Consider the following 23618-nt stretch of genomic DNA (forward strand, 5'->3'; position numbering starts at 1 on the left):
TCTAGAGAGTATGGAAAGGATGTGTTTCAGGGGCAGCTAGGTGGCGCAGTGGAGACCCAGGAGGACCTGGATTCAAATCCCGCCTTAGACACTTGCCACTTACTAGTTGTGTGACCCTGGGCAAGTCACTTAACCCTCATTGCCCCCAGGTGGTGGTGGTGGTGGGGGGAAGGTGTGTTTCTTCCCCTAGCTAAACAAAAGAATCAATCTGAATTTCCTTTGTTTCCTTGGGCTCATCCCAGTCAGGAACTAAACTTTCTGGGATTACGGGGAGAGAGTAACTATACTGATGTCTGTATCTTTCCTAGAAAGTCATTATTAATCATTATTTTCTCACAGTTCCCAGCTGATTGATACACAAATCCCTTGTGTAAGGCATGCTTTATATTCCCCAGTTATTCTAATGGGATCAGGACAAATAACCCAGCGCCATTTTAATATTGACTACCTGAGACATTTGATACAGTTATGTTTTATATACAATGTATGTTAAATATATTTATCATTGTTGTTCATTTTTCAGTCATATCCACTTCCTTATCATCCCATTTCGGGTTTTCTAGGCAAAGATATTAGAATAATTTGCCATTTCCTTCTCTGGCTCATTTTACAAATGAGGAAGCTGAGGCAAATGGGGTTAACTGACTTGGCCAATGAAGCTAGTAAATGTCTGGGGCTGGATTTGAATTCAGGAAGATGAGTTTTCCTGACTCCAAGTCCAGCATTCTATCCACTGCACCCCCTAGCTAATAAACTGTGAGATTTAAAATTGGATATACGAGCATTAAACTTCCCCTTTTAACTTTTCCCTTATGTATCTCCCAGACCACTAAGAAAAAGAAGCCTCTGAGCTTTAATCAGTGAGGGATTAGTTTTTATTGTTTGGGAATTAATTAGACAACAAAAGGTGATACCAATTAGGGAAATAGGAAAGTAGAAATACAAATGAATAATCTTAGATCAAAGCTTAGTCTATATTCCTTTATAAAACTCACCGAATACCAAACTGGCTGCCAGGCCGAGAACCAGCACACTCACGCGCCACCACAGCTAAGTTTAAAAAAACCAGAGAGACCCACTTCCGTTCCTTCTCAGTTCGTAAAATGCCATCCCGGAAGTTGGTGCCCTCGGACACGGCGTGCTTGGCCAGCTCTCCGGGCAGCAGCAGGCACAGGGCCATTCGTCGCAGTCTCCTCCCCAAAAGGGCGGTCCTTCAAAAGCCGCATCAGTATCATGAGCTCAACTCTCAAATGATTCAGCTAAAACTTCCATTTTTTTACTACATTCCCCCCTTTGTTTCATTTGAAAAATGAATGAGTTTGCTCAATGAAACAACACACACATAACCATATCTATGTACACACATATTTATATGTATGTATATATGTATGCGTATATGTATATGCATATACACATATATACATATATAACACAATGATGTTTTAAATATAGAGATATGCAACATAATGATGTGTTTTAAATATACCTACAGATATAAAACAGGTTTTTGCATGTTGTCTCTTCCTTCAGAATGGGGGGGGGGTGCTTCTTGAGGGTAGATGCCATGTTTTCAGCTTTCTCTGACTCCTCAGAGCTTAGCCCGGTGCATGGCACACAGTCAGCATTTCATAAATGCTTCTTGACTTGACTTGTTGACTTCAGCTCCCTTTGTTTATCTCCCTTCTCCTCCATTAGAAAAAATATAGGGCTATGAAGGGAAAACACTGGAATTCTAGAAGCATGGTAGAAAAACCTATGGGTGCATTGAGGCAAAGAGAGGTAAGTGGGAGGGGGGAAGGAGGTTTTCTTTGCTTTTGTTGCTTCCATTTTCCCTTGTGTCTGGTCTTTGTACCTTGGACTTAGGCCTCCTCAGGTTTCAAACCCTTTTTCACAGAGTTCCAAGTCATAAACCATGGAGAAAAACTTCATCACACATGATTAACCAATTTATTTTTTCATGAAATGGAACCCAGATCTTCTCACTCCAGCATAAAGAAGTAGAAAGAATGAAGGGGAGGAAGTCAGAGGACCTGGTTTCATATTCTCACATTTTGCCCCTTACTGTCATGTGTGTCACTTATCCTCTCTGAGCCTCAGTTTCCTAATCTGTAACAGGAGGAGGGTTGATAGAGGAGGTCTCTAAGATCCCTGACAGCTTGGACATTTGGTGACCTACCTTGACAAAGAAGCAGCTACACTCTTCAGGGAGGGCTAAGCCCTGTGCTCTGTTCCTGAAAAATAGGAACCATATATAGAGGGGAAATATGGCACATGCTCTGCCCACAAAGGTTCAGAGTCAAGTAGAGTGAGTGGAGCACTGAATTTAGGATCTGGAGGGTTGAATTAAATCCCAGCTCTGGATAAGAAAAGGTTGGGGGGAAAAGGGGGGTTCCCATCAACTGGGGAAACAAACTGAGCTATATAAATGAAATGCAATGAAAATGAATGACTGAGACTATAAACATAATAGGACAATCCCTTCCCTCAAGGAATTTAAGCAATTTAGGTGGCACAGTGGAAAAGAATATTGCACCCGGAAATTGTAAGACCTGAGTTCAAATCCCACCTTAGACACTTACTGGCTCTATGACCTTTGGCAAATCACTTAACTTTTCTGTGTCTTAGTTTCCCTACCCATAATATAGGAATAAGAATAGTCCCTACTTTTCAAGATTGTTATGAAGAACAAATGAGATAACATGTAAAGTATTCTGCAAATCTTAAAGAGCTATAAATGTTAGGCATTAGTATTATTATTGCATGATATTAGGGAGAAGCAATGCATATAAAGGAGTGCTAGGCCCAGAAGAGCGAAGTTACAGAGTTGGAGACTAGTGTGATGGGATGAAGGAATGATGTACCCTTTCCAAAAACAAGGGCATTATTGACTTACTTACTGTTCCCAGAGCAAGAGGTGAAAAATGGGGGAAAGGCTGTTGGTGGAGTTGGGAACTGATCCAACCATTCTGGAGAGCAATTTGGAACTATGCTCAAAGGGCTATAAAACTGGGCATACCCTGGGATAAAGCAACACTACTGCTAGGTTTATGTACAAAAGACATCCAAAAAAGAGAAAAGGATATATTTGTACAAAAATATTTAGCAAAGGAGCAGCTAGGTGGTACAGTGGATAAAGCACCAACCCTGGATTCAGGAGGACCTGAGTTCAAATCTGGCCTCAGACACTTGACACTAGCTGTGTGAGTCAAGTCACTTAGCCCTCATTGCCCCAGGGAAAAATATTTATAGCAGCTCTTTTTGCTGTGGCTAAGAAAGGGATGCCCCTCAATTGGGGAATGGCTAAAGAAGCTGTGGTATAGGATTGTAATGGAATATTATTGTGCTATAAGAAATGACAAGCAGGACAATTTCAGAAAAGCTTGGAAAGACTTGTATGAACTGATGTATGAGGAAGTGAACAAAACCAGGAGAACATTGTGCATGGAGACAGCAATCTTGTTTGATGAAGAACTGTGTTCTTAGCAATACAATGACCCAAGACAATCCCAATGATATTGATGGGACACAGACTGAAGCTTGCTATTTCTCATTTTCTTTCATTTTTTTCTTTTATTTGAGTCTTCCTATACAGAATTAATAATATGGTAATGTTTTACATAATTGACCATGTATACCCTACATCTGATTGCTTACTGCCTCAGGGAGGGGGAAGGGAGAGAAGGAGGGATAGAATTTGGAACTCAAAACTTTACATTAAAATGTTTATTATTTAAAAAAAAAAACAATGGAAAGGGATCCTGAGACCAAAGAGCTTGAGAATCTCTGGGCTAAATTACCTCTGTGGAGCCTAAAATTTTAACTGTGATGTCTAAAAAAATCTAATGTCTGGTTGCCTTAAATTAGAAGCACAATGTCTTTCTCAGCAGAGTGGTGGCACTCTGATTCTCATACCTCAGAGGTCCCTACTCCTGGTCCCATGATTCTATGATTCTGTTGAGATTACTTTGGAGTTTTTATGCCCATTGTTCCCAACCATTAACACAGAATTGGGTCACCATGGGATGGGCTCTATTGGATTCTTCTAAGTGGGAGTTGGAATGTCATGGAGGAGGAACAGCAAGAATACCAATGTTACTGGATTGTTTGGTCTGTGGAGGAGAAGCAAAGTAGAAGACTCAAAGCATAAGGAAGGTTGTGGAGGTCTTTGAATTCCAAAGAAAGCATTGTATATGTGTTTCTGGAGATAATATGTAGCCACTGGGGGTTATGCAGGAAATACCTTCATTCCTGGAGGTCTGGGCATCCAGACCTTGGTAGCATAGCTATGAACAGACCCTGGGCTTCCTGTCTCCCTTCAGCCCTCTTTCCATGGTTCTCTCCCAGGGCAGTCAAGGACTCCCACCTGCTTTCAATTCCTCTCCTCATCCCTGCTTCTACTTAGAGCCTTGGGCCTGGAGAAGATGAGGGGAGCCCTCCAGGCAATATGAGACTGACTTTGGAACCAGAAGTCCTGGGTTTGGTTCCCAGATTGGCTATCAGCTCCCTGTGTAATTCTGGACAAATCATTTCCCTTTACTATGACTTTTCTCAAAATGGGAGGATTGGACAAGATGCTCTCAAAGGTCCCTTTCTAAATTCTAAGTCATCGACCTTCCAAGAAACTGAGGATGACCCTAAAAGTGCATCCAAGTCTGGGACTGGGGTTAGACCTAATGATTAGGATCACTCCTTTCCACCCCCAAGCATATTTCCATAGGGATCAATCTGTAGTCTTCAGAACAGTGCCCTTGACAGGACAGCCACTGCCTGGGCACTCAGCCACGAAGAACCTTTGATCACCACATTGGCTGTACTCTTTGTTACTGACCCATGAGTCACATCCCCTGGAGACTCTAGAGATTTTTATGGCTCCAGACTAATGACAGTCTAGCCTTTGGGACCCTGGAGAGCTAAGCCTCCTGCCTAGGGAATGAACCTCTATGAACAAACATCTCCTACCCTGTCCCCGTCAGAAGGGACAGACCCTTCAAGAGGAGAACTAAACGGATGGGTGGGAGCATCAGATAGCTAGATGTTGGCTTAGAGACCCTATAATTTTACAATTGAGAAAAAAGAGGTCCAGAGATGGAAAGTACCTTGTCCCAAGTCACACAGCTGAGTCAATATTCACTTGTAGGTCCTCTGATTCTAAATCTAGTATTCTCTTTTCTCCAGAGGTTCCTAACCTTTTTTGTGTCCTGAACCCTTTTGGTGCAGCCCTCAGACCTTCCATCATTTCTGGTAGACCACCCATCTAGCCATCCAAGATAATCCTAAAACTCCTCAAAGTTCTCCTGTTCCACCCCTCTTCCTCTACTCCTCCTATTCTTTCCCCTTCACACCCGTTTCTGGTGCTGAACTATTTGATAGTTACCGAGGACCTGGTGGCCAGAATATTCTTTTCTGGGTCTTCAGAACACATGCAGCATATGACAAAGAAACCCATTTATTCAAGTTGATAGTAAAACAGAAATGAGAGAAAGTATACCCAAGAGAATGTATACCAGACAATACAGACCGAACGAGCTCTCCCATTGGGAGTGAATTAACTTAGTTCAGAGAAAAGAGAGAGTCCCAGATTTCACTCAAAGGAAAAATTCCCCAAAGTCTCCATTGTAGCAAACTAGGATAGTGACATAATGGAGACTGCTAGCATGTCTTCTTCTTCCTAGTGTCTTTTTCTCCCTTCAGAAACCTGAAGTGGGATTGATGCTGTTCATCCTCTCTCTTGAAGCTGGAATCCAGAAGAGCTCAAAGAGAAGTCTGAAGAGACTGGATCTCTCTTTCTCATTCTCAGCAATTCTTCCCTGAGCCCTACACAGCCATGGGGCAGGGATTTCCACCAAAAAGGAGAGAGTCCCATACCGATAACCTGTGGGGCTTCAGTTACAATTACATGATAAGTAGAGGCATCTAGATGGTGCAATGGATAAAGCACCAGCCCTGGATTCAGGAGGACCTGAGTTCAAATCCGGCCTCAGACACTTCACAGTTACTAGCTGTGTGACCCTGGGCAAGTCACTTAACTCTCATTGTCCTATTAGAAAGAAAGAAAGAAAGAAAGAAAGAAAGAAAGAAAGAAAGAAAGAAAGAAAGAAAGAAAGAAAGAAAGAAAGAAAGAAAGAAAGAAAGAAAGAAAGAAAACAGACAAAAAACCCAATTACATGACAAGTAAGTCCATCAGAGGAGTGCAAAACAAATGTGAATGCAAAACTATGTGAGATCCAAAGTGGGGAAAGTCACTCCTGACTGATGGATTCCAGTAGGAGAAGCCACTGGAGTCAGACTTTGAAAACAGGTAAAAGCTAAACATGGTGGAGAGGGGGATGTCTAGGCCAGTATAGGACAAGCCCTGGTGGATTCTACTAGTGACAAGTTGCTTTCCCACCATTATCTGCAAACCTTCCTAGCTAAATTAGTCAATCAGCAAGCAAACATTTATTGATCACTCACTACATTCCAGGAACTGTGCTAAGCTCTGGGAATGAGCTCTGAGAAGCTCATCACTATGATGCTGGCAACTAGATGATTATATTTTTATTTTATTGGCCATAGCATCTCATGAAACAACTATCTACTATAAAATCACAGGGCATCACTGGAGAGAGCAACCCCCATCCCCAGTGATGAAGCTAGTGGTTCCTGCAATCATTAACATAACTATTTTTCATACCTGAATGGGACTTTATGATTTACAATAGTGGGTGATTCAGTCCCAGTGAAGTATTAGCTAGATGGGAAATTTAGGAATAGTAGGGGGCTTCACAGTGTGTTCTGGGGAGAGCCACTTCAGACACAACTTTGAGTATCTGCATCCTACTACTGATTTTTTCACCTTTGTGTCACAGAATGCCACCCCCCAACAAATAGTTGCCTAGCACAGTGCTATGCACATAGTGATTTTTTTTTTTGCAGGGCAATGAGGGTTAAGTGACTTGCCCAGGGTCACACAGCTAGTTAAGTGTCAAGTGTCTGAGGCCGGATTTGAACTCAGGGAGTCCTGAATCCAGGGCCAGTGCTTTACCCACTGTGCCACCTTAGCGGCCCCCACATAGTGAATTTTTAATAGATGTTTATTGAATTGAATAAGACTAAATAATATCACCTTGACCAGGACTCTGCTGACAGCCTCAGATTCAGAGGCTTTGGGACTCATAGGAGGTCAGAGCTGAAAAGGATATAGGGATCTTAGAGATGCCCTCCAGAGAAAGCAAATCCACTACCTCCTAAGGGAACCCATTTCATTTTGGAACAACTCTCTTTGTTAGGAAGTTCATCCTTTCATCAAACTTGAATCTGCTTTGTACCATCCTAGTAACACTCCTCTAGATGCTCCTCAACTTATTAAAATCCTTCTTAAAGTGTGAAGTAAAGAGAGGAGAGGGGAGGAGACAGTAGGACAAGAGAGGAGAGAAGAAAAATCGAAACAGGCTTGAGGTGTTTGGAAGATTTCCATACCCTTACATATGGAAATTGCAGTGATCAAAAGGTTGAAGGGACTGAGTCTAAAATTGAAAACTATCATAAAGCTGAATCTCGAAGGAAATTTAAGAGGGATAAAAATCACTTCCAATATGAGTTTAAAAAATTAACTGCATGGGGCAGCTAGATGGTGCAGTGGATGGAGCACCGGCCCTGGAGTCAGGAGTACCTGAGTTCAAATCCAGCCTCAGACACTTAACACTTACTAGCTGTGTGACCCTGGGCAAGTCACTTAACTCCAATTACCTCACTAAAAAAAATTAAATTTTTTTTAAAAATTAACTGCATACATACTCTGGGAACTACACACATAGTTCTGGGAACTCATTTTAGGAAAGACATTGACCAACTGGAATGTGTCCAGAAGGTTACCAAGATGGTGACCTGGGTAAAGAAACCAAGGATATTTAGCTTGGCAAAGAGATTTCAGGGTGGTTGTGGGGGCATAATAGCTGTCTTCAATCATTGATGAGCTGCTTTGTGGAAGAGGGATAAATTTTGTTCTTAGCACAAGAGAACAAAACTAGAAAACTAAGAATTTCAGAGAGACAGGTTTCTGCTCTATGTAAGGAGAAACTTTCTAATAATTTGAGCTAACTAAAAAGAGAATGGACTGCCTCTGGAGACAGTAAACTGGATGTATCCCAGCAAACATCAAATGACCACCTACCCAGGTTGCTTTGAAAGAGATTCCTGTTCAAGCCTGGGTTGCAATAGATGGCCCATGAATGTTCCTCTGCCTCCCACTTACCCCTATTGAGAAGAAAGAAGGACAGAGGAGTAAGAGGGTTCCAAGGTTACTGACCCTTGTAGTACTGCCCAAGGGCAAGTACTGACTATTCTCAAAGTGCCTGACGTTTTTCCCTCTGATGTCTCTATTGCCCATTTTCCCAGAAGCCAGAATGTGTAGCTTGGTGTGCTTTGCCTTGGGCAAGGCTGGCTCCTGGCTGGCTGCTGCCAAGCTAGAAATTCCTCTAGGGCAATTATTCCTCTAAGGTAGTTATAATCTTCTAAGAAATGCCTTAGAGCATCTTTCTTTCTTTTTCTTTTTTCTTTTTTTTTTTTTGCGGGCCAATGGGGGTTAAGTGACTTGCCCAGGGTCACACAGCTGGTAAGTGTCAAGTGTCTGAGGCCAGATTTGAACACAGGTCCTCCTGAATCCAGAGTCAGTGCTTTATCCACTGCGCCACCTAGCTGCCCCCTAGAGCATCTTTCTGATCCCATCCTACAGCCTCTGAGTTTCAAGAAAATCATTGAATATGGACTTAAGGGTCAGCCACCTCAGCTCTCTCCCAGCCACCACTCCTTGGACATGATATAGTGACAAAAATATGAGATGGGAAGCAGGAGATCTTAGCTTTGGTCCTTGCTCTGCCACTGACTGAGTGACCTTGCGTAAATTATATAAGAAATGCTGGGGTCATGGGCTTAGTGAAAGGGTATAAAAGGAGGTCAGGTTGGGAGAGGGGGGCTTTAAACAGAGACAATTGACATAGCCAAGAATTTTCAATTTAGAACCAAAGAAACTGAGTTCAAATCTCTAACCTTGCACCTGGAGGTGGAGAGACAGTTCCCCGAAAACAGTGTCAGGTTCAAGGATTGTGACCCCCCCGTGACAGAAAGAAATTTTTGCTATGTATTCGAGAAAGGTGCCAATCAACCAATCCCCCCAGAGAGCTACAGCCAAAGGGAACTTCATGAGGACTCCATGAGTGGAGGAAAGAACTCTGGGGCCAGGTGTTTGTAGAAAACCTTTGTACTTTAATTTGTACCTACTGCCCCCAGTGGCGGGAGAGTGTGCACCCCGTTTGAGGAATATTTTTGTAACTTCTGTTTTTGCCATGCCCTCTCAGTAAATATCCTTTGTAAAAGTTATTAGGCTTCTGCTGGTTGGTTGATATCAGGAGGCACACTAGACGGGGAGCTCATGAAGAATATTAGAAGCTACAACCCCTTATGGTTATCTCTAGAACCCTACTGGAAGAAATATTATTATCCCCTTTGAGAATGTAACCTGCTAGAAAGAATAAGCTTGGAAGAGGTACTATATTATGATTCTAAATTAATTTGCTTCTCTGGAACTCAGCTACTTCATCTGTAAAAGGAAAGGTTAGACTAGATGGCTTTTAAAAACACTTCCTGCAGGGCAGCTAGGTGGCGCAGTGGATAGAGCACTGGCCCTGGAGTCAGGAAGACCTGAGTTCAACTCCGGCCTCAGACACTTAACACTTACTAGCTGTGTGACCCTGGGCAAGTCACTTAACCCCAATTGCCTCACTAAAAAAAATAAACAAAACAAAAAAACCCACTTCCTGCTCTAAGTTAATGAGCCTATGAGCCTAAGTTACTGGACATCTGTGGGCCTCAATTTCCTCATGTGTAATGAATGAGTGAAAAAAGCATTGAGTAAGTATATTATATGCAAAGCATGGTGCTAAGTTCTAGAAAAGTGAGACAGGAGCTCACATTCTTTTTTCTTTTCTTTTTTTTTTTTTGTGTGAGGCAATTGGGGTTAAGTGACTTGCCCAGGGTCACACAGCTAGTAAGTATCAAGTGTCTGAGGCGGGATTTGAACTCAGGTCCTCCTGACTCCAGGGCCGGTGCTCTATCCACTGCGCCACCTAGCTGCCCCTGGAGCTCACATTCTAATACATATGGAAGACTTCAGCTCCAAGTCAGATGGAAAGGTTTCATGGTCCTTAGGGTACAGACAGAGTCAAAGCTGATAGTCTTTTTAATGTCATTTTCACTGGTAAAATGAGTTCAGTTTCTGATGCTGAATCACTCCATAGTACCAAAGACTTTGATGGCAAGAGTTTTCTTTTCTCATCTTCAGTAACAGCTACAGCACCCTCATAAACAATTTCTAGGACACATCCCCATGGGGTTTGCTGCCCAGAATGAGGGCAAAGATGAAAGCAGGATGTGTGACCTGGGTGATGCCACCACTCCCAGAGTGGCTTGTGTGATTGTTCATGGCAGTTGGTCAGCAGTTGGCATTGGTGGTGGCAAGAAGGCAGGCCCCTTCTCTTCAGTGATTGTTCCCCTCCATGATGGCTGTGGGCCCTGAGCTGGTGACTGAGATGACAGTGGTTTCAGTTACTTATCATACGTCATCTCCTGTCTCTCCTTTGGATAACATCTACCTTTTTCTAGTTCTATAATCCATGATGCTCTTATTCTAAGCCATTTCATCTCTAGGGGCCTCCCCTTCTAGATTTGTAAGATAAGGTAATTAGGTGACCGCTAAGGTTCTTTCCAACTTTCAATCCTGGGTCCTAGAAGAAGGAGAAGAAGACAGGGGAAATAAGATGGACCCTTGGGCAGGGGGTGGTGTAGAGATGAGGCCTAGGGACCTTAGCATTTCCCCTAGTGTCTAGGAAGCTAAACCAGTGGTGGTTTCCTACAACTTTGGTTGAGTAGAGGAATGAAGTTTGGGTGGTGAGAAGAGGACAATGCCTGCTTTGAAGGACTCGGGGAATGGGAGTGGGGATGATGGACAGGACAAGAATGAGTCAAGCTGATGAGACCAGGAAATGGCAGACGTGACGCCCAAGTCACAGCATCAGTCTGAGCAGTGGGAGGGGTCCATCTAGTTCAACCCGTACACAAAAGGAGTAAAAGAAGCAGAGGCATCCTTCCTGGTGTGAGGGCACATTTGCAGCCAGCCCCATGACCTGGGCTTCTTTCGTCTCTTTTCACACTCTCCAGATCACCCAATCAGCAGGAAATAGAAACTAGAGTAGTCATCAGTCAGTCAGTCGATAAGCATTTATTAAGCGCCTACTATGTACCAGGTCTAACTCACAGGCCAACAGTGGTCTGGGGTTCCTGAGGGAGGAAGCAGATATCACCGCAGTAGGAATTACAGCATCCTTTCTGATTATGGCAATCTTTGTCTTCATAACAGGCCAACTTGCAGTACGGGAGTGGGGGCATCTCCTCACAGAGCCTGAGTCTTGTCAGTTGGGCTGAGTAAGACACAGACAAATGGGATTCTAGCTCTTTGGACGTGCTTCTGAAAACCGGCCATGTGCTACTCCAGCTACTCCCCCTAATGTCCCCAAGCCAGCCCTCTGGGATCTGTTCCTCTCTCACCCCTTCCTGGAATCCAAGCCCTCACCTTTTCTCCAGTCTCCCAGATCAGGACCCCTCCGTTCATGCTCTCGCTTGCTCACACTCCCCAAAGCTCACCTTCACTCCTTCTCTGATACCCTAAATCAAGTCTCATTTCCCTCCCACATCCTCAAAGCCCCTAAGCCTCTAGTCACCCCCTTTCCCCATCTTCTCCTTTTAGATACAATGTCCTCCTTCCACCCATCTATCTCCACCAATGGCCCAACTTTCCTACCGGCTTGTTCTATCACCTTCTCCCTGATCTCTCAGATTCACCCAGAGGCCTTCAGCCTTCAGCCTTCAGCTTCATTAGATGAAGTATAGTTAAGCCTCTCCAGGTGGGATGCACTTCCTTCTCCCCACCAGCTGGATTTCATCTCCTATTTAGTCCATCTTTGCATCTCAGGACTCCACATTGTGGTGCCCTCAAAGCCCCATTTGGTATGGCCAGGGGCTTTTAAATCTTATCTTGGCATAGGACTGGGCTTCCTTCCCCACCCCTGCCAATGGATTGGCCTAAGACCCCAACCCCAGGAAAAAAGGAAGGAGAGAAGTCCGAGATTTGGGTAAGAAAGAGAAGGGCTCAAGGATAGGAAAAGAGGGTAGGGGAAGCTGGGACCTAACAATGATAATGATAGCTGGTATTCCAAAGCTCTTTATCAATGTTGTCTCAGTCTGGACTTTGTACAGGGAGGAGGAATCCTACCTTCTCCAGGATTCAGGCATCTCAACCGGCAACTAACAAAACAGCATTTCATCACCCCAAAGCACTGATGATCTGTAGTACAGTCTCCAGGCAGTGTATGCCGGCATCTAATGTGGTCCATGGGGCACCTTCCTGGTTTTCCTTCACCTGAAAAGTATTGGGGTTCAGATGCCATCCCTCCAGACTCTGGGGCTTTCGAGAGATGGCTCTGGAAGTCAAAGGGGAGTCATTCTAAGGGGCAGCTAGGTGGCACAGTGGATAGAGCACCGGCCCTGGAGTCAGGAGTACCTGAGTTCAAATCTGGATTCAGACACTTAACACTTACGAGCTGTGTGACCCTGGGCAAGTCACTTATCCCCAATTGCCTCACTAAAAAAAAAAAGGGGAGTCATTCTAAATCTTTCTGCCCAGCCCCAAGGGCCTCCATCTCTTTCGAGTCCACTTTGCCCAGGCTCTGTTCCTCCCTGACTCCCCTGAAAGAAACCAACTTCTGAACATTCCAGGTCTGTGGCTCCCCTGTCCCTACCTATTAGAACCTGGATATGGGATGACTGGGGAGCAGCTAGGTGCTGCAATGGATAGAGTGCCAGGCCTGGAATCAGGAAGACCTGAATTCAAATCTGGCCTCAGATACTTCCCGGCTCTGTGACCCTGGGCAAGTCACTTCACCCTGTTTGTCCCAATTTCCACATCTGTAGAATAATCTGAAGATGGAAATGGCAGACCACTTAAGAATTTTTGCCAAGAAAACCCCAAATGGAGTCATGAAGAGTTGGACATGAATGAAATGACTGAACAACAACATTGGCAGACCAATGTTCTGGAGTGAATGCCCATTTTCATTGTTGCCACCTCAGTAGGAATGTACTCCTCAAAGATTTTCCAAGTTACCTGGCTGGCAGAGAACAGTACCCAGAGGTAGAGGGTGGGTATCCAAATGGATACAGGGCCGAATGGGGCATGATGGTGCCGGCCCTTGTCATGGAAAAAGTCCTGGAAGTCCCAAGCCTGAGTTATAGCATTGGCTGCTTTCTGTAGGACAATGGACAAGTAACTTTTTTTCTTAATGGCCTACAGAGACAATCATTGGATCATAGATTTGGAGCCGAATGGGATTGTAGAGGCCAAAGAGCCCAACTCTCTAATTTCACAAATGAGGAAACTGAGGCTGAAAGGTTACATGACAACCATGGTCACACAGCTCGGAAGTTAATAAGATTGTGAGCTCCTTGAGGAGGAACTGTCTTTTTCCCCTTTTTGTATTCCCAGAGCTTAGTAGGCAGCACATAATAGGTTTTTTTTTTGTTGTGTTTTTTTTTTGTTTGTTTTTTTGCGGGGCAATGGGGGTTAAGTGACTTGCCCAGGGTCACACAGCTAGTAAGTGTCAAGTGTCTGAGGCCGGATTTGAACTCAGGTACTCCTGAATCCAGGGCCGGTGCTTTATCCACTGCGCCACCTAGCCGCCCCCACATAATAGGTTTTTGATATGTTTATTTTTTTTATTTTTTTTTTATTGTCTACAGTTATTTTATTTTATTTATTTATTTTTTTTAGTTCTCAACTTTTGTTTATACATGCTTTACAATTTCAGATTTTTCTCCCTCCCACCCCTCCCTCCCCCTTCCCCTAGACAGCAGGTAATCTGATATAGGTTATATCTATATATCTCTATACATATACATATATATATATATACACACACACACATATATATATACACATAATAACATTAATCCTATTTCTGCATTAATCCTGTTACAAGAGAAAGAATCAGAGCAGTGATGCAAAACCTCAAAATAGAAAGAAAAAAAAAACCAACAGCACCCAAAACAAAAGAAATAATATGGTTCAATCAGTATCTATACTCCACAGTTCTTTCTTTCTTTTTTTTTTTCTTGGATTTGGAGATCCTCTTCTATCATGAGTTCCCTGGAACTCTTCTGTACCATTGCATTGGTGAGAAGAATATAGTCCATCACAGTAGGTCAACACTCAATGTTGATGATACTGTGTACAATGTTCTTCTGGTTCTGCTCATCTCACTCATCATCAGCTCACGTAAGACGCTCCAGGTTTCTCTGAACTCTTCCTGCTCATCATTTCTTACAGCACAATAGTATTCCATTGTTTTTGATATGTTTATTGACTGGATCCAGCTCTGAACCTAGGTCTTCTTGATTCCAAGTCTAGTCCTCTACCCATTCCACCTCAGAGTTTCTTCATCAATAAAATAAGGGACAGGTGGCCTTCTCTGAGACCCCTTCTATCTCTAACATGATCAGTCTATGAAACTTCAGAAGAGTATCTGTCCTCATTCAGAATCCTAGAGGATCTCTGTCCCCTCTCTCCAACTTGAGATCCCCAAATTGAGTTATTGTTGTTTGTCCTTCATTCTGGAAGAGGACTGTGATCTCGGGAGGTGATGTCATGACTTGAAGTGAATTGGATTTAAGTGAGGGAGGGCTGTGCTAGGTCACCAGCTTCACTCTCTCCTCCAGAGCCATCTGGGTCCAGTGGCAAGATATATATCAGGATGATAGTCCTGTATGTTTAAGTCAATTGGGGTTAAGTGACTTGCCCAGGGTCACATAGCTAGTAAGTGTTTGAGGTGAGATTTGAATTCAGGTCTCCTTAGCTCCATGGCCAGTGTTTTATCCACTGCACCTCCTAGCTGCCCCAAATTGTGTGCTATTTCAGGAAAGCCATTGAAGAATGAGGCCATCCAAGATGGAGGAGAGCCTGGAGACTGTGTCATTCCAGGGTCATTGAATAAACTGGGAATATTTAACCTGGAAAAACAGGAACTAAAAGAAGGCATGATAGCTATGGCCAAGTGTATGAAGAGAGATCGTGTGTGTGTGTGTGTGTGTGTGTGTGTGTGTGTGTGTGAGAGAGAGAGAGAGAGAGAGACAGAGAGACAGAGAGACAGAGAGAGAGAGACAGCGACAGAGAGGGACAGAGAAAGAGGACATGAGAGGAGAGAGAGATAGAGAAGAGAGGAGAGGAGAGGAGAGGAGAGAGAAGAGGGAGGGAGGGAGAGAGAGAGAGAGAGAGAGAGAGAGAGAGAGAGAGAGAGAGAGAGAGAGAGAGAGAGAGACTTAGTATTCACCCCAGATGCCAGAACTAGGAGTTTTGGAGGCATATTTAAGCTTGGCGTGAGGAAAAATTACTTAATTAGCAGCTATCCCAACCTGGATTGGGCCTGCTTTAGAAGTCTCCTGCAGGTTACCAGAGGTCTTTCAATAGAGGCAAGATGTCCACTTTTCTTGAGACCAGGATTCCTGCTCTGCCCAGGGGCTTGGAGACAGGGGAGCTGTCTTCCAAGGTCCCATCCAACCCTGGGATTCAGTGATACTGTAACCTGGCCAGAAAGGGATAATCATGGACCTCCTTTGGGAAAACCCACCTCTGTGATGTCCTTGTCCATCCAAAGCTTCCCCCTCTTTACATTCTCCTTCCCTCCCTCCACCCACCCCAGTCCCAGGCTCATTAAGCACCTAGTTTTTGGCCACATGAAGAATTTAGTCCAGGCAAACTGGAAGCTTTCTGGGATTCCAGGAGAATGGAAAGAAGAGACACTAGGAAACAGAAGGAAGTTGGTTCCTGTCTCCGGGGCACCTGTATGCTCCTTAGGCCTACCTACCTTTTGATGGCTTAGAAAGTAGTTCAGAGGCTCCCTTTAGGGTGAAGCTGAGGATCAGGAAGCCTGAAAAGAGGCTGCTGGGTCCCATGCTGAGGCTGGAAGGCAAGAGTTAGGAGACCAGGAGCGGCTGGTTTTTGTCACCTGTACCTCGGGGGCGGGAGCTATAGGCTGGAGGTGCCCCTGTTGCCTGGGCTCAGCCTCCCAACCTCTGCCACGTCTTCCAAAGGGCCCTCCTCCAATAAATGCTGGACATCAGAACCATCTGAGAAGTAGGGGCCTGGGTGGGGGCCAAAATGTTAGTAATGACTTGTGTGAGCCCTTCCTAGCCCCAGGTCAATTCAGTGTGCTATAATGTGAACAGTCATGATACAGGAGCCAAGGGAGAGGAGATCTGCTCCTCACAGAGTCCTCCTTATCACCTAATCTGCCCAGGACCTCAGTGTCATCCTCTTTAAAATGAGACATTGGTGGGGGTAGTTAGGTGGCGCAGTGGATAAAGCACCAGCCCTGGATTCAGGAGGACCTGAGTTCAAATCCGGCTTCAGACACTTGACACTTACTAGCTGTGTGACCCTGGGCAAGTCACTTAATCCTCATTGCCCTGCCAAAAAAAAAAATGAGACATTGGCATTGGTGAGTTTTGAAATGCCTCTGGTCTAGTGTTCTTTGTTCTGAAGTCTTTCAGATCTAATGCAGCATGAATGCCCAGACTTCACTGTCCACCTGGTGATGGCTTAAATGCATTGGTGGCATAATCATCCCCAAAGAGAACCACCCCACTTCATGGGAGACATTCTCTTACCAACCCAAGCCTATGAATTAGTCATTACTATGACGTCATCATTATCAATTGTCATCAGCCTGTCCCATCCACCACATTCTTCTCCATCCTTTCTTCCCCTTCCCCTCTCCTTTCTTTTCCTCCTCCTCTTCTCTTCCCCTCTTTCCATGGAGATTTGGCCACTAAGGAGACTCTCTCTTCTCTCTCTCTCCTCCTTTTGTTGCTTCTTCTCTCTATTCATCTTCCTTCTCCCTCTCTTTCCTCTGTCTCCTACCCTCCTCCTCCTCCTTCTCCTTCATCTCCTCCTCCTTCCCTTCTCTCCTCTTCCTTCTTCTCCTGCTCCTCCTCCTTCCCTTCTTCTCTTTCTCCTCCTCCTTTTCCTCTTCTTCCTCAATCTCCTTCTCCTTCCTTTTCTCCTCCTCCTTCCCTTCTCTCCTCTTCCTTCTCCTTTTCTCCTCCTCTTTCCTCTTCCTTCTCTTCTTCCTTTCCCCTTTTCCTCCTCCTGAATCTTCCCTTATCCTCCTCCTTTTCCTCATTCTTCTTTTCCTCCTCCTTTTCTCTTCTTCTTTTTCCTCCATATCTCTTCTTTCTCCTTTTCTCCTTTTTAACCTCATCTTCTCCTCCCCCTTTCTCCTTCTCTTCCTTATGCTCCATCTTTTCCTTCTCTTCCTTTATATTTCTTCTACCATTTTGAGTACCTATTTTGTCCAGGTGATGAGCCAATTATGGCCAAGGTAACCAGAGTGAGGCAGGCTGGGGCTTTGAGGTTGATGAGAGCAGGAACAGAGCAGGATAATGGGCACTATCTGGAGGGCAGGCCTGGTGGGTCTGCCAGCAGAGATATTCAGGGACACTATAAAGATTGGGGAAGGGGGAGGGCAGGGCACAGTTCAAGGCACTTTACAAATATTAACTCATTTGATCCTCACAAAACCCTGAAAGGTAGTTGCAAATAGAGGCAAACAGAGGTGAAGTGACTTGCCCAAAGTCAAACATATAGTGTCTGTGGTTGCATTTGAACTCAGATCTTTCTGACTCACAGCAATATGGCATTACATTTACATAGCACAATTTATTTAGCCATTTTCCTCTGGCACTGAGCATCCAATGGATTCCCTGTACTTTATTACCACAAAAGGACTTAATAAAAGCACTTTCCTAGCCATTTTCCAACTTGATTCTTACAATAGCCCTGTGAGGAAGATAGGGTACAGGTTATCCCTAATTTATAGATAAAGAAACTGAGGAGGAGAGAGGGGTGAAGTTAAATTTCTCATGGTCACTGCAAATTGCTAGCAGGACCATGACTTAATCATGGCATAGCACCTGGCACATAGCGGGCACCTGGCAAATGTTTATTGGTGGACAAATAAATGCTTATTGACTGACTATATGACACCATCTTCAGCATGGGGCTGGAAGGAGTGGAGAGAGGGAAAGTGGAAGCATCTAGATAAATGCATAAAGGTCATTGCCAATACTGCTGGCCTCCACCTGGGCTTTGCTGCCTAGCAGACACTGATGGTCAGTATCTCTGCCTGTAGAGATTTGGGGCAGAGGCCACGGTGGAGGGAGAGATGGATGTCCGGGGCAGGGAGTCTGAGTAGACACTGACATCTATTCCCAGGCAAACCATCCTGTTTAATGTTCTTCACACACAATCAGGCAAAATGCCTTTCCCCTGATTGTATCCCATACCTAGACTTCTGTCCCTGGTCTTCTCAAACATTTGAAATCCATGCCTTCCCCAAGAGTCAGGTCAAGGGGCACCTTCAGCAGGGAACCCATGAGGCCATTACTGCCCTCCCCTCCAAGATTACCTTGTTTTTCTTTAGTATAAGTCTTATATATACTTATATAGTGAGGCTACCCTGCCACATGTAGCCTGGGGATGTCAATGTGGGGTGCAAACAGAGGCAGGATCAACACTTCTAACCTCTTCTCCTCCCACCCTTCTCCAGAGGAGACTTTATTCCCTGCCAGGAGGAAACTGGAAGGCACTACTCTGTTTTCCTCATAGAGAGGGATTACCGGGCTCGAATCATATCTACCAACTCCCTTAAACGTTATTAAGCTAGGAGATATAATCAGGTTCAATCTAACTCCTGATGTTCATTATTGGGGGGAAGCAGGATCCCAAACTTTATATCCAAGACTTTACCCCATTCCTTGCAAATACCAGTTCCATGACGAATGCACATAGCACTTAACCAAGAAAGTCCATTTCTCCAAATGGGTAGCAAAATAGAAATCAGAGATGTAGATGAACAAATGCCATACAATACAGAGTGAAGGAATCTCCCATTGGGAACAAGATAACTCAGCTCAACCAAGAGAGAGTCTCATGGCTCCCCGGAATCTTTTCCTTCAGTAACTTGAAGTAAGGTTGACTCCCTTCATCTTCCCTTTGGAAACTAGAAGTGCCCAAAGTCCTGAGAGACTCAGCAATTCTAAGACAACTGGCAGAAGACTCCTAGGACTCCTGATCTTTTCTCTAACCTCTGTCATGCTCTGAAACAAATCTTGAGGGTTGTTGGGAAGGAAAATGGAGAGCATTGGAAGCAATGGAAAGACGTATCTTGCTCTTCCTGATCAAGATCTCAACACACCAGCTAGGGAATGGGGTGACTTGGCAAGTGAAGGGGAGATCCTATGGGGTTGGAGGAGAGTTATATGGCCAGACCTTTTGCAAAGACTCACACTATACTATATTAGAAGGACTTGGGGACAGAGAAGTTCAGAGATGGAAGGGAAGGTTGGAGTCCAATCCCCTCATTTTATAGAAGAGGAAGTCCAGAAAGATGAAGTTAGTAACAGACCAAGAATCTTGAAGCCTAATTCTCTTTGTCCTCCAGTAGTTCCCTCCCACCTTCTTCCTACACTCATGTACCTTCATCCTCTAGGGCTATAGGCTCCATCCAAATCCAAAGCTCTATTCCCTCCCCCAGTAACTGTTCTCAAACAGATTGACATTTGGGAGTAGCTGACATAAATCTGAGCAAAGTGTGGACCTTGGGCATCAAAAACCATAGGGAACAGAGATATGAGTATCCTAGAGCAGGTGCAATGAATAGTGTACCTGACCTGAAGTCAGGAGGACCTGTTTCTTGAACCCACTTTTTATTGTTGGCTCATTCTTAGGATATTTTAAAGGATCCTGGTTGTTGGCAAGAGGGGGCATAGATCTCTCTTCTCTCTAGCCTAGGGAATCTGCCCTGTGGACCCACAGATACAGAGTCAAGTGATTTGCCTCCTCACCCCCAACTCAGGAGCTATGTGATATGACAGAATGGGATGGGGAAGTTAAATGCTGTCTTACAGACCCTGCCTTCTCTCCCTTTATCTCCTCCTCCTCTCTTTCCCCCCATCTGTGGGTCCTTTTCTTTCTCCCCTGAACAGAAGCTTCTCCTCTCTGTCTTTCTCATCCTTGGGATCTTCCCTTCCAAGATTCCTGGACTCTCCCTCTCCTCTCTGATCCTCAGTATATCTCATCCCTCTCCCGCTTGGAGTGTCTTTCCCCCATCCTGCCCTTCCCCAACTCCAAGTTACTTACCCAGGGTCTCCCCCTCACAGTCACCATGGTAGCCCTAACCCCTTGTGATCCTGGCTCATCTCTTCCTGCTGACTCCTAAGCCCTGCTCTCTTCAGATCCATGCCTGCTCCCTTTGGACCTGGGTTTCTGCATGACCTTCGCCCCTGGATAGTACTTGGCAGCCAACTACACTTACCAGCCCCTTTTCTATAGTGGTTGCAAAGGCAACACTAATAACTTTACCCCCAAGGAGGACTTCCAGAAACTCTGCAGGAGTACAACCCCAGAGGACCCTGCCAAAGAGAAATGACCCAACCCCATAACTTAGAGTCTGGATCTTGGCTAAGTGGCAGATCATCCTCACCAAAGATTTCTTCCTCCATCTTGAATGTCCTCATCCTGGCTATGACACTGGCCAGCTGTGTGACTTTGGACAAATCCCTCTCTGATCTCATTTTCTCTTCTGGGAAAAAGAGAATTGGGGAGAATGGTAACAATCCTCCTCCTTATTTCAGAGTTGCTGTAGAAAACAGGTTCTTACATTGTACACAGTAATAGCAACATTGTGTGATGATCAACTGTGCTAGACTTAGCTCATCTCAACAATACAATGATTCAAGACAATTCCAAAAGACTCATGATAGAAAATGCTCTCCACATCCAAAAAAGAACTATGCTGTCTGAATGCATATGAACCATGCTGTTTTCTCTTTGGGGTCTTTTTTCCTTCTTTCTGGTGGTTTTTCCCTTCTGTTCTGATTCTTCCCTCACCACATGACGATTGTGGAAATATGTTTAACATGACTGTACCGTATAATCTATATCAGATGGCTTGCTGTCTTTAGGAGGTGGGGAGAAGGAAGAAAGAAAGATTTGGAACTCAAAATCTTACAAAAATGAATATTGGGGGCAGCTAGGTGGCGCAGTGGATAAAGCACCAGCCCTGGATTCAGGAGTACCTGAGTTCAAATCCGACCTCAGACACTTGACACTTACTAGCTGTGTGACCCTGGGCAAGTCACTTAACCCCCATTGCCCCGCAGGAAAAAAAATTAATATTGAAAACTATCTTTACATGCAATTGACAAAAAATAAAATACTATTTTAAAAAAGAAAACAGTTTCTTAAAATGCAAGAGAAAGATGAACTGTTATTATTCTTCCCTCTTCTGCCCCAATCCATGATTCTTCCCTTTTAAAAAAAGTGTTCTCAGGGGCAGCTAGGTGGTACAGTGAATAAAGCACTGGCCTTGGATTCAGGAAGACCTGAATTCAAATCCAGCCTCAGATACTTGACACTTACTAGCTGTGTGACCTTGGGCAAGTCACTTAACCCATATTGCCCCCAAAAAAAGTGTTCTCCCACCTTCATCTCCCTAGCCTACCATAGAGTTGACCCAAAATACCTCATCTGAACCATATAACACTCCTCCAAAGTAGCACTCTTATCCTTCTTTTCTAAGTGGCCCCCAAAAGAGAATAATACATCCAACATGCTTTACTGGAAGATTAAAGAGGGCCTTTAGTGAGACCCCTTGTTTTTACAGTTAAGGCAACTGAGGAGAAAAGAGGACAAATGACTCAATTATTGTTAAAACACCAAGTGTCCCTCATACTACTCAACCTCTTCAAGGGTTTCCCCATGTGTGGTTGAGCCAAGTACATTTTGCTATTTGCTTTTTTTAAAAAACTTCTTATTAAATTAACCCAGCACTGAAGTGACTTAACTAACCATTTTTTCTGTGCAAAAATGAAAACCAATTCTAGAAAGGCTGTATTCAATGAGTTTTGATTAAACCAATTCACACTAAAGTGTTACTATTTTCCAAATGTGTGGAAAATTCTATGGGCTTTTGTTATTAAAGTCATAGCAGTTAAATTGGCCATTCTCTGGGTATTTTTAATCTCAAAGAGGGACTTTCACCCCTTCCATGAACATAACCTGGCCCCTTCGCTGTTGCCCTGTCCAGTGACTCAGGCAGAAGGGTTGGCACAGGTTGATGAAACAGATCAGATTGAAACATGCTTCTGGGGCAGTTTGCTGCTGTAGAAGCAAAGTGTTCAGCTCGGGGGATGGGAAGTTGATAAAGTCACCTGGAAGCCAGTCCCTTTGTTCTGAAGAGCCCAAGACTCAGCTCCCAGGGACTTGTACTTCAACTTTCCAGATCACCTGCAGGCAGGCCTGACACTCATATATGATGTTCTTCTGGCTACTTCATACAATGACTGCTAGCATCTGGGGAAATCGAGCAAAGAGGTAGGGAATAGAACCAATTAAACAATCATAAAATAATACCATTGCAAGGGACCTTAGACTAGAGAAGTTCGAATGTTGAGAACTGGGAAGGACCTCAGAGTAATAGAATGTCAGAGGTCTAAGTGATACCAGAACCTAGAATAATAAAGCAATACAACTTTGTCATTAGGTAGTAGAGTACTATATAAATGTTATTCTTCTTCTAAAGACCTCTTCTGATGCTTTATCATGGTATAGATAGGACACTGGTTTCTTGAAGGCTGCATAGTGGGACTTGGGTTGAAAAGGTATCCTAGGATGGGCTCAGAGATTCTCCGAGGGATGAGCCTGGGTAAGAGGAAGACCCCTTGCCAAATGGCAAGCATTGAGCTATTCCACAAGCTATTCATTTTGGGGCATGGGGATGGCTTTACTTATATGTATAGCCCCATTCCTAGCACATAGTAAATGTTTATTTGTTTTGGTTTGGTTTGGTTTGGGTTTTTGTTTTTTGCGGGGCAATGAGGGCTAAGTGACTTGCCTAGGGTCACACAGCTAGTAAGTGTCAAGTGTCTGAGGCTGGATTTGAACTCAGGCCCTCCTGAATCCAGGGCTGGTGCTTTATCCACTATGCCACCTGGCTGCCCCCTTAATAAATGTTTATTGATTGATTAATACCAAGATATAGAAAAAATACAACCAGTATTGATGAAAGGAGCATACACACCAGCCAATGAAAATACAGAATTTTTTGTGTGAAGGTGATAGGTGATAGGTCGAGATCTATGATTTCACTGGCAATTCCCAGTGCAGAGATTCCTTCTGCTAGTGCAGATTGGCAACCTGTCTATAGCTAATAGTCTTGAGAATCCCAGAAACCATAGATTTACAGCTGGAAGAGACCTTAAAGGTAGAAACTGGGAACTAGAGAGGTTGACTTGCTCACAGCCTCACAAGCAGGGTGATGGTGATAGATCTTCCTATTGCCAATTGGGCCTCTGTCCAGGAGTTCTATGCCAGGGGTTCTTTTTTTAAAGCATTTATTAAGTACCTACTATGTGCCAGGCACTGTACCAAGTGCTTTACAAAAATTATGTTATTTGGCCCTTATATATTATCCCCA

The 23618-nt window shown here is 44.2% G+C and overlaps 1 protein-coding gene across 1 annotated transcript in view; it reads left to right on the top strand.

Moving 5' to 3' along the window:
* Positions 1-1740: 1740 nt before the first annotated feature.
* LOC122739508 (WAP four-disulfide core domain protein 8-like) overlaps positions 1741-23618 on the top strand; it is a 40102-nt gene continuing 18224 nt past the window's right edge. Inside the window, exon 1 of the mRNA XM_043981232.1 lies at positions 1741-1779. Within this exon, the coding sequence (XP_043837167.1) occupies positions 1741-1779 (39 nt within the window). The remainder of the gene's footprint in view (positions 1780-23618) is intronic.

This window comes from Dromiciops gliroides, chromosome 2 (assembly GCF_019393635.1).
Source record: "Dromiciops gliroides isolate mDroGli1 chromosome 2, mDroGli1.pri, whole genome shotgun sequence".
In the NCBI taxonomy this organism is placed as follows: Eukaryota; Metazoa; Chordata; class Mammalia; order Microbiotheria; family Microbiotheriidae; genus Dromiciops; species Dromiciops gliroides.